Source organism: Podarcis liolepis (genome assembly GCF_965112155.1).
Source record: "Podarcis liolepis genome assembly, chromosome: 2".
NCBI classification, from domain to species: domain Eukaryota; kingdom Metazoa; phylum Chordata; class Lepidosauria; order Squamata; family Lacertidae; genus Podarcis; species Podarcis liolepis.
This window is the reverse complement of record NC_139555.1, coordinates 62,208,097-62,224,266: the sequence shown is the minus strand read 5'-3', so window position 1 is coordinate 62,224,266 and position 16,170 is coordinate 62,208,097. Positions and strand designations below refer to the sequence as shown.

Sequence of the window (16,170 nt, the reverse complement as noted above, 5' to 3'; positions counted from 1 at the left end):
TGGGATCAACTATACAAAGTGTCTATACAAAGTGGTGATTTTGGATTAGAGGGAATAGAGTTGCAAATGAATCTGGAAGAAGGGGTTTCTAAATTTGAGGATCAGATCCTGCCTTTGTGTTTACTTCCACAGCTGTGAATGTAACAGCAAAATGACTACCCAAAGATTGCGGTCAACCCTCTGAAATGCGCTCAAGCATCCAGTTGTTGCCAGACAACCATCATTTTAAGGGGCTTCTTGTTTTAGAGCAGAGATGGTCACCTTTTTTTGCCTGAGGGGCACCCTTGGTCAACTCTCGCAGTCCCCTCTCTTGAGCTCATCCAAGTAGCTCAGCTGAGTAGGATGCTGTCGCCCCAGTTATCAAATGATTAATCTGATAACTAGGAAGAGGTGAAAGATCCATCCCATCAGGGTCATGGGATTCTAGTGCAGTGTCAACTTTAGCATTTTTCTTCTTCTCTTTTTGCTGCTGTTGCAACAAAAATGGGGGGGGGGGACAACAGAGAAAGTTTGTTTGGAGGGGTGTCATGTGGCTCCTAGGCCCGGTATTAGCCACCCTGGTTTTAAAGAGTTGCTTCTCACTTAAGCAGGGAATTAGCATGGTCCAGTAGATAAAATGTTTGATTGCAGAAGTCATGAGTTCAACTAGAGATCGCCTAAGGGAATCTCTTGAGCCTTATTTGGCTTTCTATTGTAACTTTTGAATAATTGTTGTGAATATGTATAGGATAAATATTTAAAAGCATCTTCTTCCTTTTTAAGAAAATGCAATGTAACTGATGAATAATTATTATTTCCAAACTATAGGAGTACAGAATACCATACAATGGATATCCCACCACTCACCATTATTTTTTTCACACTTTAGCACACTTTAGACCACAGCATAGCAACCTGTGTTGTTGGTGTGATGAACTGGCAATGTCACACCCTGTCATTGATAGACTTTAGAGAAGAGGTGGAGACACTTGCCCATGAAGTTGGAAATGATAATTAGAACCAATTAAGCATAAACAACAACAGCTGTTAATGTACTTATCATTTACTATTCCTATTTTAACTCTCACACTTCTCTCTTAATGAACTTTACTCACTGCCCCTCAGCTGAATTTAACACAGGCTTCCTCAACCTCGGCCCTCCAGATGTTTTGAGACTACAATTCCCATCATCCCTGACCACTGGTCCTGCTAACTAGGGACCATGGGAGTTGTAGGCCAAAAACCTCTGGAGGGCCGAGGTTGAGGAAGCCTGATTTAACAGATGTTTTAACTCCCTAGAATGCTGCCGCCTTAATTCTCAGTATCACAAACACTTTGAATACCTATTGCTCTTGGAACTAAGCCAGATGTACATGTGATTATTGAACATGGGTTTGCCAGGGTAAGGGTTAATTTCTGAGTCTTAAAGAAGCAGTAATTGTTGTTGTTGTTGTTGTTGTTGTTGATAATACCCTGCCCTTCTGGCTGGGTTGGCCCAGCTACTCTGGGCAGCTTCCAACATATATAAAAACATAATAAAACATCAAACAGTAACAGTAACAATCTGATCTAATATAAAAAGTCACAATAAATTTAAAATAACGTATATCAAATACGTAAAGCAATATTCAGTCATCCTTTAGAATCTAATAGTAAACAGTAAGCACATGGTTGACAGGAACAAAACCTGCCCTCTCCTTTACTCCACATGCTTTGCTGCTTTAATGTTCTTTCCCCTCCGGCCAGCTTACTTCTGGTATCAGAACTAGGCTGAAGGTAAAAAGTTTTAAAGCAGCAGAGCATAGAGAATAAGGCAAGAACAGGCTTGATTCTTATAGGGTTTATCACTTTAGAGCCAAACTGGCAAGCATGAATGCTATAAACACACATGCATCTGGTTTGGTCTTTCCTCCAATGCAACATTACATCTTTAGTTGCTACTGGTTCAATTTAAAATGTTATATTTACAGCCCAAGAAACCATGATTCACTGATGTAGGAATGAGTGAAAAGCTCCACCACTCCCTGCTCTGAAACCTTCCCTCTTCTTCTTCTTCTTGTATGTTTAGCTGCAGAAGAACTTTCCTGGTTTGTTAAGACATAGTTTCCTGTGATGTCTGAATTCAGAAACTTATCCTGATCTGAAGGGAGCACTCAAATCAGTTTCCCAGGCTGACATCACAGTAAACCATGGCTTAACAAACCAGGAAGTCTTATTTGAAGCCAAGCATGGGAGAGGGGAGAAGATAAAACACGCAAGCTCATTACTTAAGAATGAGATGCCAGGATGCTGAAGAACAGGGCCAACCATCCAGATGTGGAATCAGAATAACAAGCCTTACTTATAACATGTGCTTTTCCAGATTATTTCAAAGGCAATGTGCCTAGAGCAGCAATTATGATTGTCACTAACTTATTTTGAAAGCTCCTTTTTACTACGGCAAGAGACAGCAGTTAAAAGGGAACAAAAGATGAATCAAAGAACGTAGGACACATTGATAGGAGGGGTGGTTCCAAGATGACTGGTCAATACTACTGTCATCCTATGTTTCCCGCATTCCACCCCCCACCCCCCAGTACAATAAATGCAGTTTATGGTGTATTCCAAAGGATAGTTTGTTCCTTTTCCTGTTGTACTTGTGGAGAGCCTCAGACAGGATACATCTGCAGGAATCCCAGAACCTAAACCTGCACAGACCGTACATTTTCTTTCTCTCCCCGCTCCCACCCCCTGCAACCCTAGTATAGTGCTGTTGCCTAACAGGTCATAAAGCTAAGAGAGGTGTCTTCAGTTTTTGTTATTTTGCATCCTTCCTTGTATCCTCCACCCAGTTCCACGGGACAATATTTGTGCCCAGCCCTCTGATCAGTTCTCATGAGCAGAACAGAGGAGCACCTATCTCTGCCCCAACCATTGTTTGCATGTTTTGCCTTTACCTAAAGGAAGCAACATGGGTTAGTTGCTGGCAGGGACATTGTTTCTAACAATGTGTTAGATAAATAAATAAATCCCAGCATTTGTAAGGAGGAGAGCTGTTTCGCAAGAGACCCATGAGTGACACAGTTACATCTGCAGTTTCCCCATCTTCCTGCTGATGTAGCTCCGCTCTTTGAGAGCACCAACAAACAATCCCCAGCAGCAAAATTTGTGGAAGCATAGAGAAGGGTTTAGTGTGCAAAGCAAGGTGGTGTTGTGCCTTAAATATGAGAAAGCAAGACATTTCACACAGGTTTCTAGAGGGTACTTAACCCACGACACTTAGAGCTGTCATCCTTCAGAACCAATTACCTTCCTAATACACACACACATTGAATGCAATCCTATGTATGTTTACCCAGAAGTAATGGGGCTTGTATCTCAGTAATTTTGTTTAAGATGCAGCTGCAGTGACCCATGTTTTAGAGGCAAGGAGTTCTCTCATTATATAGTGATAATGTCCTGCTTCAATGGGGGGGAGGGTCCTTAAGCCCTTAGTACACTGATTTCAATGCCTGTTATGATTCTCCTCAGGACATCTCTAAACATGTACTGAGGGACAGTGAAATTGTTCCTGTGTCAATAGTGTCTAGCCATCTGGAGCCCAGAATTTATACTGGAGGCAGATATGTCCAGCAGTAAATTGGATATAAAGATTTGTATTCAGGACGGATCGGAATTATTTTTGTTTCAAAATGGTTATATTTTCATGGGATTTCACAAAAATGCTTTCATTTATTTTCATTAACACAGAACACATTTTTTGTACAACATCCAAAAGTTTTCCCCACCCCTTCTGTCTTTTCAGTCTAACTGTTTTGTTAAGTGATAGCTTCAGGGAGAAAAAGGATGCTTAACCCTTTCTAACTGTACCTCTTCCCTTACTCCCACTCAGTCATTCTGTTTTCTTTCATCCTGCACTGCAAGTTTAGAACAGGTTTCCATTGTCCATTTGCAGTTCCATCTTGAACTAGGAATCTTCATGTCCAGGGAAAGGATCTTGTTTTATGAGCAGCCAAGCATGGATTACATGTGCTCAAGCCACATAGACTTGTTCATGTTCATAAAGATGTTTTGCATGAGCACCCCAGGCTTTCCTATGGAGGGAATTATTTATGTTCACAAGAACTGAATCCCCATTCTGCACCTCAAAATGTACCCTTGTCTGAGAAGAGACTGGGGAGGTGTTTCATGTACACTGCATCATAGCCAACTTCCCACTCCAACTACTTCTAGATATATGCATATGTTATTAATATTTATTTTTCATTTCATTTCTATACTGCTTTATATTTTTACAGAAAAATCTCAAAGTGGTTTACAACACATTAAAACATCAAATAAAACCATCCAGAATAAACATTACCAAAGAAAGTCAAATATAAAGTATACATTAAAAGTGACATAATTAACAGGAAACAAAAATATTATTTTAAAGATTTCAAAATAAAACATTGTGAGGGAGGTCAGCTACAGAAAACACATTTAGCACAGCAAAGTTCACACAAAAAACTTAACCATTTCAAAAGAAAACATTACTAAAGGAAGTCAAATATAAAATGTACATTTAAAACATCATAATTAACAAGAGAATAAAATATTATCATAAACATAGAACATATCTTCTGCTGTTGCTGCCAAGTCCTGCCCATAGTAATTCATGGCAGGTGGTGGCTGCAGAAACTCAGGCTCAATGACCTGGGTCTGCACTAAGTTTCTGATGTACGCGGTGTTCTGCATGCACTTCTGTAAGAGAGGGGTAATATTCCATGTACATCCTCATTGCACATGGCCATAATCATCTTCACATTGAAATGAGGTGGGAAATGTGAATGCAGGAGTTGCGTGCACATGTCAGAATGCTCACAAAGCTCAAAGACCTACAATACTGAAAATTAGATGTGTAGCTTGGCAAACAGAACAAAGCCTCCAGATACTAGGAGCCAAGACTACGCTTGCTCAACTGAGCAGTGCGTTCCTCTTGCTTTTAGCTTCAGGGCCTAACAGTTCAGGCCACTAACTCCATTGGAGTGCCAGGGGCTGGATTTGGGTGTGGCTTTAATTGAGGAATGATATGAGGAATGAAAGACAAGTTAACCATTAAAAAAAAAATAAAGTCCTTCCTCTTGACTAACATGGTGAAAATGAAAGCCAGAAGGACTTCAAAAAGCAGAAGGCAATAAAAATTAGTAACCGTGACCCTGAGTCCTTTTAAAGTTAGTGGTGGAAAAATGCATGTATATAGGGACAGACCTCTCAGCCCAGTGCCTTCTCCATCTACATTATCTTTCATCTCTCCACCTCACACACTCACATGCAGCCTTGTGCGTGATGTACATGGATGCTCAGTCTTGCTCTGATTCTCCATCTCATTCTTCTCTTATTACAGTTCATTGGTTGTTGCTGAGTGGCTACGTGCTAAGTGCACCACTGAGGGTCTATTCTTGCTTTACTTTACATGTTTTGCTTTTTCGGAAGCCACCATGAAGGATGCTACCTCGATAGTTTTGCACAGTGAAAGTTTTCCATAGGAGAAATAACCTCTGAAAACTAGAAGTCAGAAACTCATCCACCTATGACAAGTATTGGCTCCTGCTGCTTAAGGACACTTCCTGAGCTGAATGCACTGACCAAAGCTTTCTCTACTATTTTGACCTCTAAGTAGTCAAATGTTCACCACCTAAGACTAGGCCTCTGTAGTAGCTATGTTACCAGCACAACTGTGTATCTGACAAGTGTCCAGGTACTTGTACGCCAAGGCCAATGGTTGACCTATCAGAGCGCTGATCATGTGCTTTCAGATCATTCATTGGCCCCTCTGGACCTCCCTATGCCCACTGTGAGAAATGAACAGTGGAGGTGCTATAATTTCCACTTGTTGCATCTGGGTTCTTGTCAACTGCTGTAAAGTTTTCTAAATGGAAGGAATCTGAGCATGCCCTAAAATTTGTCTAAAATATAGCCCAAGAGTTTTGGACCATAGCAATAAGGTGATACGTGTTCCCTCCACCGCCACCCTTCCTTCTGGAAGTTTCTTCACACTTTAGAAATCATGATTCTAAATTTTGTGAGCAAAGTGGGGCAAGGGGGAAGCCACAATAAGAAACTTGAGAGTGGGATGTGAGGGATCCACCCCCATCCTGCCATTCTGTATTTCTGCTGTGGCTCCTGTCGCTCCCATTATTACTCCTGTTACTCCGGCCGCTACCACAGGAAAAGCATGGTTGGGAGACAAGTATGTCCGGCAGAGATAGAAGCTCGAGACTGCTGATGCAAGCCCAGTTTCTAAAGATATACCTAGTCAAATGACCACAGTCTGTGTGGCTTCTTGGCAGGAAGGAAGTGTAAAACAATTAAAAGGAGCAAGGATGTCTACACAAAACTAGGTTTTGGACAGGTCATTCTTATGACCTGGGTGCTGCCCTGCACGTTTCTCAGCCGCCTGTGGGAAATTGCTCCCCAAATGCCTTCTCTTTTCTGATTCCCTGGTATTCCTCTTACCTGCTTTCCCAGATTCTAATTTAGCCTGGGGGAACATGCCCTTTCTCTTCCTGATTGCCATCCCCCTCAGCCTCCCACTGTAGTTGTAAGCATCTAGGATGCAGCAGCCAAGGAATGCAAATATTTTAAGTTCCTCTGGCCATGGTGTTTCTGAAAAACAAATACTGTTTTACTTATAAAGCACCATGTACATAGATGTTCGAAGTGTAATTTATTTCTTACCATTTATTAATACTGTAAGGGGATACTGCACTGCTTAACTCATTCATTAAAGTAGCAGTCAACAGTGTTACTGGGATATGAATCAACATAAGTTCAAGTGCTTACAGATATTTTCTCCTTTTGTAAAAGAAAATGTGTGAATTTAAGGTGACAGATCTTTCCTGCTTTTGCAGGATGCCCATAACCAGTAGACTGAAACTCATGAAGCAAATCTTGATATACTACTACTAAGTGTTTCCTCCAATGTTAATTTATTTTCTATTTATAAAACACTTTTTAAAAAACCACCTCTTTAAGTTTTGTACAGCCTAAGGGCTTATCCACACTTACCTTTCCGCTGCTCTTTCCAGACACAATCTGCACTTTAAAGCTCCGTGTCTGAGCACCTTTTTTTTTTTGCTCTGCAGTTTCCCCCTCCTGCTCTTAAAAGCTCAGTCAGAGCAAATGGCAACCCAAATGGACATTTGCTCCAGTTGAGCACTAAAGAATAGATTTGGGGTAGAGATGGGAAGGCCTGGGGGGGGGAGAAAAATTGGGGAGGGGACCAGTCCCCCCCTTTTCCCCCAAAGCCGTTTTTTTCAGTTTGGAAAAAAACAGGGGGGAAACCTGGTTTTCCAGGATTTTTCCAGGCCATCCCTTCTCTAGTTTGGGGCAAAAAACAAAAACAAAACACGCAGACACTAAGCTTTTAAGTGTGGACCTGTGTCTGGAAATAGCAGGGCCAAAGGTAAGTGTGTTGTTGTTGTTTAGTCATTTAGTCATGTCCGACTCTTTGTGACCCCATGGACCAGAGCATGCCAGGCACTCCTGTCTTCCACTGCCTCCCGCAGTTTGGCCAAAGGTAAGTGTGGATAAGCCCCAAAAAATAACAATGTATAATTACAACACTGAAACAAAAACCCAACCTAAAATCTATAAAACAACAATATAAAAACATATATAAAAGTGAATAAAAAAATTAGACAAACCTGAAATATCAAACGTAGTTAGCTCATGATGGATGATTGATAGAACTACTAGAGTAGATAATAATGAGTGACTGTTGTTCTTTACTATGAACTTGTTTCTTTTTCTCCCTAGATCTAGTGAGTGGCTATTCTATGACCCCACCCACACTCAGCATCACAGAAGAAGAATACGTGATCAACGCTAAGGACACACTGAATATTACTTGCAGGTAATAAAAGAACAGTGCTTTTCACAGTTGCCAGCTGTTCTGCCAAAGATTCTGAAAGACCTTTCAAAGACACTCAGTGGGAAACCTCTTACTGGTTTCTGGACTGGTGGAAAAGCTGGACTTAAGTTGACTGGTTATGAATACTTGGGATAGAATTGTGGCTCTCCATTTACGATGGGGGAATACTGGGTCAGTGCAGCCAAGAACTGTCAATCATAGCCTATTATAAAATCAGGGGGAACACTATACATTATGATCACAACCTCCACATTTACTGATTACAGACACTTGAGGGCTTATAGTAATATTTGACCAATGGATTTTAGTACGCTTTCAAGAAAATGCATGGAATTAGTATTATTTTCACCTGAGCTCCAAAATTCAAAAAAGCAACAATAAAAGCAAGTTCAAGGGCATATATTATCAATGGCTGAGTGCCAAAGAACATTGCAACTCACTCTGCATGCTGAAAGAGTCTTGAACAGCCCACATAGCAATTCACTTTGGAAATGAAAAGGGCTTTCAAAAGCGTGTAATCATGACAAAGAGCAATCCCATCTTAGTACTGCATGCTTTCCACCGGTTTACTTGGAAGGAACAGGAATTAGGTTTGTAGATCTTTGCTGTGGCAGGCAACCATGCAGCCAGGACCTAAAAATTAGTGCCCATTCCAGCATGCACAGGCAATTTGGTCATGTAGCTGCACTTTCCACAGATTCCTTCTACCTAAAGCCTGTGTTGCCTGTTCTTTTCTTCCCCAGCAAACCCTGATCTGCACCTTGAAAAATGTAGCATAGTTTAGTATGGTTGAGTGCACATCTCCAACCTGCTATGTACCCACTTACCTTTTTGCACATATGCCCTTATCCTAAGCCTATTGGTTAAAACCCTTCCTTCATTGTCTGCTCCCAAGGACAGAGCAGCAACTATGCTAAGGTTATATCTCTATTTATCTGACAGAGGCTTACAGGGAGCAGGAAAGTGTCTTATTTCCAGTCTGAGCACTTATGTGCAAAGCTGCCCTTGCCAAAGCAAAGAGGCTGATCTGTTCTTTGAGTTATCCAAGGGAATCTTCCCAAATAGCAGTTAACTCTGTTTTGAGCCAGCTCATCTTTAAATCTCAAGGGGGACATGACCAGAAACCCGCCTCATGCTAGGATGAAAACAGCAGGAAGGAAGTATTCCTATCTCCTGCTTCCAGACCACATATTCAGTGCAACTTAAAGCTGGTCAAAGATCACTGGAAAAGAATGGGGCCCATATCCTTCATCAGTAGCATGGCTATCCTCCCCACCAACACTTACCTCCCCCAAAGTTCGGCTCCCACATTTTTCATTAACTTTCAGTGATGTGGAAGAGCCATAGCTCAGTGGTAGAGCTCATGCACTGCATGTAGAAGTTCAGTCTCTGGTGCCTCAACCCCACAGACCAAGATCCCTGCAAACCCTGCTTGTTCTGTCTGGGTGATTTGAAAGCAAACAGCGAGGACAATGGCTCAGGGGTGTGTGGACACAGTTGACCAGTGCTGCCTGCAAACAGTGCTTTCAGTAGGGAGCTGCATCTCTTTACTTGCTCCACATCTAAATGTTGTATATGATGTCAAGCTGTAGGGCACATGGGGAGAATAGCCTTGTGGGCGAAATGCTTGCACCAAGAAGGAGATTTACCATATCATTCTTACTTACCTAGTACCATCATCTCCACTACCTTCTTCCTGCAACAGCTGCTTAATTTGAATCAAATTCCTACTTGTTCAGACGTCTTTAATCTTGCCCAGCTGTGCCTCAGAGTCTCTCCTCTGGAGAATAGACCATCCTGAATGGACATGGTTCACATTAGTGAGAGCCAGGGGAGTTGAAATGTAGAAATATGCAACATCTCGGCCGTGGGGGAAAACATGGTTGGGAGGATGCTCGGAGGAGATTTCTGAAATAAAACATAATTATTTCAAATGAGTATGAAGCAAACGCTCTCCTCAGATTTCACTGGAGAATTGGAGATAGATTTGTTTGTCCATGTTGTAACTCAAAGAAGAATGTTCTGGCTGCTGCTTGTGAGCAGCATTTAAATTTACCTTAACCATCCCAACTTTCCCTGCAAACATCTGAAGTTTTTGCCTGTTTGCACATGTAATATGATACTGGTTTTCGTTTGCTAAGTAGCAGTAGAATATGCACAGTGCACCAACTGCTAGTTCCTGTCCAAACGTTGAATCCAGAATGACTGGATATTCCCCATTCTATTTTGTTATCATCCTGACCTTGATTCCACTCCACATGCCTCACACTTTTACTTGGAGAATTTATACAAATTAGTTTCATAACTTGAGCATGTTCAGTTTTCTGTGATCTTTGGGGTACCATATATCTCCAACCTGTCCTGTGCTAGTTATTGATGTGAAGAAACTTACATGTGCATTGATTACACTACAGCACGAAAAGGAGTCTTGATGCGATTGTATACTTGCATCAGGCTTTTTGTTCTGTGGTTTCAACTATGAATATATAGGCACATGAGCATTGATAAAACCACAGTGCAAAAAGGAATCTGGATGTGTTCAAGTAGTCACATCAGGATTCCTTTTTGTGGTATGATTTCATCAGTGTCTGCACACTGGCAACTAATAAATGGGGCAGGGGGTTATGTTGAAGTGAAAACTGTAACAATGCACAGCTATTGAAAGTCCAGGAAAAAAACCCAGGAAATTAATCACTAACTCATCAGTGCAGCTCTGCCAACATGATTAGGTAATTTGGAACCCTGGAGAAAAATCTCTGGAGAAATTCATATGAGGATAACTTCACAAGCATCCCTAGATTAAACAAAAAGATTTAAAACAAATTCCTACATAAACATGCCTTGGGCAGCTTCATTATAGAGAGGATATAAAAGATGCATGCAATTCTTATTCAAGAACTGAGAAGTAGAGCATATGGAAACTGACAGCTGAGCTCCAATAAGAGATGCATAAGAAGCTGGTACTACCAGGCCTTACTTTGTACAACATGGATAAAGCAAGTACCTAATCAGTCAGCATTCAGACAGAAGTGTGAACTTCTGCTATCTGCAGTTTGATAATGTGACTGTACAGTGGAGTCTTGTGATTGCCACAATAGAAAAGAGGGAATATGAACACACACAGAGAGAGTCCAGCAAAGATAAGCAGTAGCCAAATATAATTAGTGGCATGAAATAACAGGATGGGCCTGCCTTGCAAAAGTGCCTGGAGGAATTTTGCTGTTGTGGATTGTCAGGCTTCCAAACCATCAGCATCTCTAGAAGCTGGGAGCCTTTAACTGGGATACTTCTGTGAATTGGATGACTGTCAGCCTTCGTAATCAGACGAATGTAGTGACCACCACTTTCCCTCTTCCTCTCAGATGATGAGTGAGCCTTGCCTGTGACATCTCACTGTACTTTGGGAATGCTCACCCACCTTCAGGGTCCAGTACAGCTGCAAGGGCAGGCCCATTCTCCTTCTCCAGCTCTAAGTTGGGAGACAGGCTTAACCCTGGAAGTGCTGGACTATGGAGAGGCTTGCAAAGCAATGAGACATCTTGCAGCTCTGCAATTCTCTCCATGGTGGCATTACATTTGTGACACTTTTTGGAAAAAACAACAACCATATATGCTGTTTTTATAGTGATAAATAATAATTAATGCTGAGAATCATACACTAAATATTTCTCACTTCTACATGCCTAGTGTGCTAGATAGAAAGGGTCAAGCTTTCTTCACAGGTGAGAAGTTGTCACACTTAGGCTGCGTACACACTCCCATTTACTCTTCATCCACTGTGTTCCTACTGCTGATTTGGAAAGCAGGGTATATACGACATGTTAGCCACAATCCACATCTATCTTGTGGATTCTATGATTCTGTATTAGAGGAGGAATGCAGCTGAATCCCTAAATTTGCAATGCGGACATTAGAAATGGAGTAGTAAATGAATTTTAGAATTCCATACCTATTATAGAAGGCCATAGTAACACATCTAATTCTGCTTCTGTTATTCCTTTTGTTCTGGTGAAGAGGGCAGCACCCCCTGGAGTGGTCGTGGCCTGGAGGCCAAGAGGACACCGTCCAGATTGGGAAGGAGAGCGATTCAGTGGTGTTGGTGAGTCTCGACGGTGTCCAAACAGTCAAGGAAGAGGATTGTGAGGGCACTGACACAAAGCCCTACTGCAAGGTCTTGACACTGACAGGGACTCAGGCTAACGACACGGGCTACTACCGCTGTTACTACAAGTACATCAATGCCAAAATCGAGGGCACCACTGCAGTCAGCACCTATGTATTTGTGAGAGGTAAGAGGGTAAAAGACCTGCACAGCCAAAACAGATTGAACTCCAGGTGGAAGAACGTATTGGCCAAACTGCATTACAGCCTTTAAAATAATAATAATTTTTTTTAATTGAAACTCTGTATTACATAGCAGGTTGCTTAAGGAAAAGCTACTTGGAGTTAAAATCATTGTGAAGAGACAGAGGTTACACTGTCCTCTGAAAGGGAAAAGTTATCGCAGTTTCAAATGATGTAAGATTTATGTGCCCATGTGCAATTTCGCCAGCCTGCCTCTATCCTAACTTACTCTATCATGGCATGGCAGTCAATTTGCAGTGTTGATACTGAGTTCCTACATCATGCTGTTAAGGCTTCTCTGTTATCTAGGTCAGTAGTTTCAGACCCAGGGAGCCCACTTTTAACCTAAACATACATCTGGAGACCCAATTCTCCCCCCCCCTTTTTTTTCTTGTGCCATATATTTGCATGGCGGTATTGCTGCTGTTTCAGCCCACATTGGATCAGGCCACAACCCAGTCGTGGTCCCCAACCACCAATTGAAACCAAGGATTTAGGTGGCTTGGAATTACATTAAATATACATAGTTGCATATGTTGTTCTGGAAGGGCACCACCTGTACCTTTGTGCATCAGATAGAAGGGCTAGAGGATAGAGAGGCTGCAATTGCAGCTATCCAACCTATTTGCAGCAAAACTGTGTGTATGTTTACCTGAAAACTGTGTGTATGTGTATGTGTATGTTTACCTGAAAGAGCAGGAATTCTACATCATGACTGAAACTCCATGCTGCCTATGCAGACACACTATGTCTATTGGTTTATTGTGTAGAAGACACAGAGAGGGCACCCGGTTGGGGAAGACTGCTCTAGATTACTCAGATGTTGCTTGTGCCCTGGGCATAAGGAATGGTGGGGGTGCACAGCACAAAGTGATAGAGGCTGAGGACATACATGAAATAGTTTTTATTGTTTAGGTTTCTATGGTGAAATCGCTTTGAGTTGTTCTAGTGATTCATAAATGGAATGAAATAAATAATTGAATAATAAGAAGGGGGAACCCCAGAGTATATAGAGGAATCTGTAAGAGAAATTTGATGTTTCCCCATCCCCACCAGTTCTGAGGTGGCAAAGGTTCCTCCCGCCACCCATCTCTAGCACCTGGTCATCCTTCACCTCTGCAAATGCTTCTCTGTATTCTGGTTTCCTCTCTCATCTGCATAACGATGATTAAATCCAGGGGAGTTGAAGAGGGGTGTCAAGTCTTCTGCTGAGAACAAATCAGTATTCATCCTCTTGTGTGGGATATCTGATTATAGGCTCTGACTAGGGGATTCAATTACACTGGTGCCTGGGGTGAATGTTTCTGTCAGGCTGGAATGCAGGAATTTTTAGTTCAATGGCACCCTAGAACCACAGCAGTGGCCTTGTCTAGGTTTTTTTGGTTGTTGTTTTTTTTAAAGAGAGAAATTAAATCAATTGTTTGGAAGGGAAGGGTGAAACGCAGGAGCTGTTTTGAATAAAACTGAAGCAGAGAAGGATGAAAAACTGTAGTGCTGGAGTCAGAGAGGGTGTAGGAGGCAGAGATTCTCTTTTCCCCAATCGCATACTGTTTTGCCTCTGGCACCTGAATCATAATTTGTGTGTGATATAGCTGGATCTTCCAAACTCCCTAGATTTTTGCCAGTTAATGAAGTCATGATGTGATACATTTTCTGCTTTTAAAAGCCTTAAAATTATCCGATGTGTATATCCTAGCTGTCAGTCAAGCATAATTTTATATTAAAATTAGGAAAGATTGTGCACTAGGGGTAAAAAAATCTAGACTCTCTTGTTCATATAGAGCTCACTAGTGCTTTGTGATTTTTGTGACTGTGAGGACATATTAATTATCTAGATTTCTTTAAAACACAGATGCCGTAGGATTCTAAGAACACTTTCTAAAGCGTGTTTTCCACTTATCCAAAAAACAAATCCTAACCTTTCGGCCCCATTTACCAACTCTGTGTGTATGATCAAAAGTAATGTAACTTGAAGGAGCAATCCTAATAACCAGATGGGTTTTGTTGTGCTAGCTCTTGACTGGTTCAGCAGAGAGGTCCAGATTAGACCCCTCACCCATTCCCCACACAGGAATATCCCTTTCTAAGGGTTTACACTGACTACCACCCACTGCTTTTAGTGAGTGCAGTGGGGAACCAGTGGGTGGACTAGAGTTTCCTCTTCCCATAACCCACGCCAAATGAAGAGGCACATCTTCCACTCTAGGGCAGTGGATTGCATGTTTGGATTGTTCTGCCATCTACCTAGTAAACTAGGGATGAGTTACAAAATGAGATATAATAATTCTAAAGCACAAAAATGCATTCATCTGGTTTGTGGTGGCTAAGTGAAGAGCAAGCATGTGCTGTGCAGAGTGCTGTGGTGAGCCGGTCATATCTATCTGTTTTAACACAGATTGGCAAGCACCAGAAAAAAATGACAATGCAGTATTACGATTACATCTCGGTGCCAAAAATCTGCCTGTACAAGCAGTAATGAGAAATTAAAGGTCACTTCTAGTTCTATAGTTGTGGTGGTTACAGTTATCAACAAGAAGATGCACGTCATCTGTGATGTCACTAGGCAGGGTGGGGGAACTTGTTGGACTCCAACTCCCATCAGATTCAGCCAGCGTGGCTAGTGATTTTGGGAGTTGTGGTCCAACAACATTCAGAGGACCAGCAGTTTGCCCAGCTTTGTTATAAGGGGAACCTGTGCATTCTCTGTCACTTCTCTACTCCATATCACTCTCCTAACTTCTTTCCCCCTGCACACTTCCAATTGCCTGTTCCTCCTGGCAAACTTGCATTTGGAACTGCAAAGGGAGGGAGACAGAAAGTGCCTGCATGGGCAATTTGGAACAGAGAAGGAACGAGAGGGGGGGGGGGAACCCTAAGCCTTGCCTGGTCTCTTCTCCAAATTCCCCACCCTCAATGCTGCTTTTCTTTATAAAGTATATAAAGTATATTAATACAGCTTATGGACACTTATTTGGTTTTACTTTTGCACAACAATCCATTCATGGGTGGTCTTAATTTTTGCTATAGTTTGGGATCAGAATATCTGACCAAAATGTGCTGGGAATCACAACCACATGGTAGGCTCCCATGCTGCTCAGACCAACTTTCCTGGCCAGCGTCACTGACCTCAGAGGAAGGCAATGATGTTGGTACTCAGGTGACCCCCTCTGTGTGAATGTTAAAACATGGAGCACCACGGGAACCAGGAATGCAGAAGTGGTCCTGATGCCATTCCAGCAGTAGGTGAATTGGCCCTCAGATGTTTGAAATTATAAGATGCGATAAGCTGATGGACAGGGTCTTCATGCTGCACTGGCCCCCAGTCCTTGCCCCACACCTCAGCCCCCAAACTCAAAGCCACACTTTAGCTTTCTCTTCCATAATAACGTTCATCGTTACTTCTTCTCACGTGCATAAATGCATGTATATATCATTTCTTTCTCCTAAGCACAAAGTTACATGTGTCCCGTCCCCCCATAACTGTCCACCCTTCAAATACTTAGAAAACAGGGAGTCAGTGTTCAAAGAGAAATTGCAATTGCTTTTGGGTTATGTGGATATTAGTGTAGATTATGGACTTTGGCTATTCAGAATCCAGTCTAAATATAATATGGGCAATTAATAGTGAGCCCCTGTGGTTTGCCAGCTGAGCAACTGTTGCTGGTATTTTAAAATAAATCATTCTCCGATAACAAACTCAAAATAACAATAGCCAGAGGCATTAGAAGTTTGGCAGGAATTTCCCCTCATGAATGTTAGTTCTCTCTTAATCTAATCTGCCCTTGGTCTTTGCTATGAACATCTGTGGCTGCTCTTCAAATACATCCTGGAGGAATATTTATATAAAAACACAGAGATGGAATAAAATCCAAAACCTCTAGTCAGGAGCACTTAGCAGCAAAGAAGCTGATGTACAACACTGCCCATGAAAATATGTCTCAATCATGACCTCG

General features: G+C 41.9%; 1 protein-coding gene across 5 annotated transcripts in view; it reads left to right on the top strand.

Moving 5' to 3' along the window:
- FLT4 (fms related receptor tyrosine kinase 4) overlaps positions 1–16,170 on the top strand; it is a 96,166-nt gene that overhangs the window by 24,259 nt on the left and 55,737 nt on the right. For 4 of the 5 annotated variants that reach the window (XM_083487950.1, XM_083487951.1, XM_083487952.1 and 1 more), the window contains exons 2-3: positions 7,759–7,855; positions 11,888–12,162. In XM_083487950.1, the coding sequence (XP_083344076.1) occupies positions 7,759–7,855; positions 11,888–12,162 (372 nt within the window). The remainder of the gene's footprint in view (positions 1–7,758; positions 7,856–11,887; positions 12,163–16,170) is intronic. The other variant, XM_083487954.1, reaches the window with a different exon arrangement.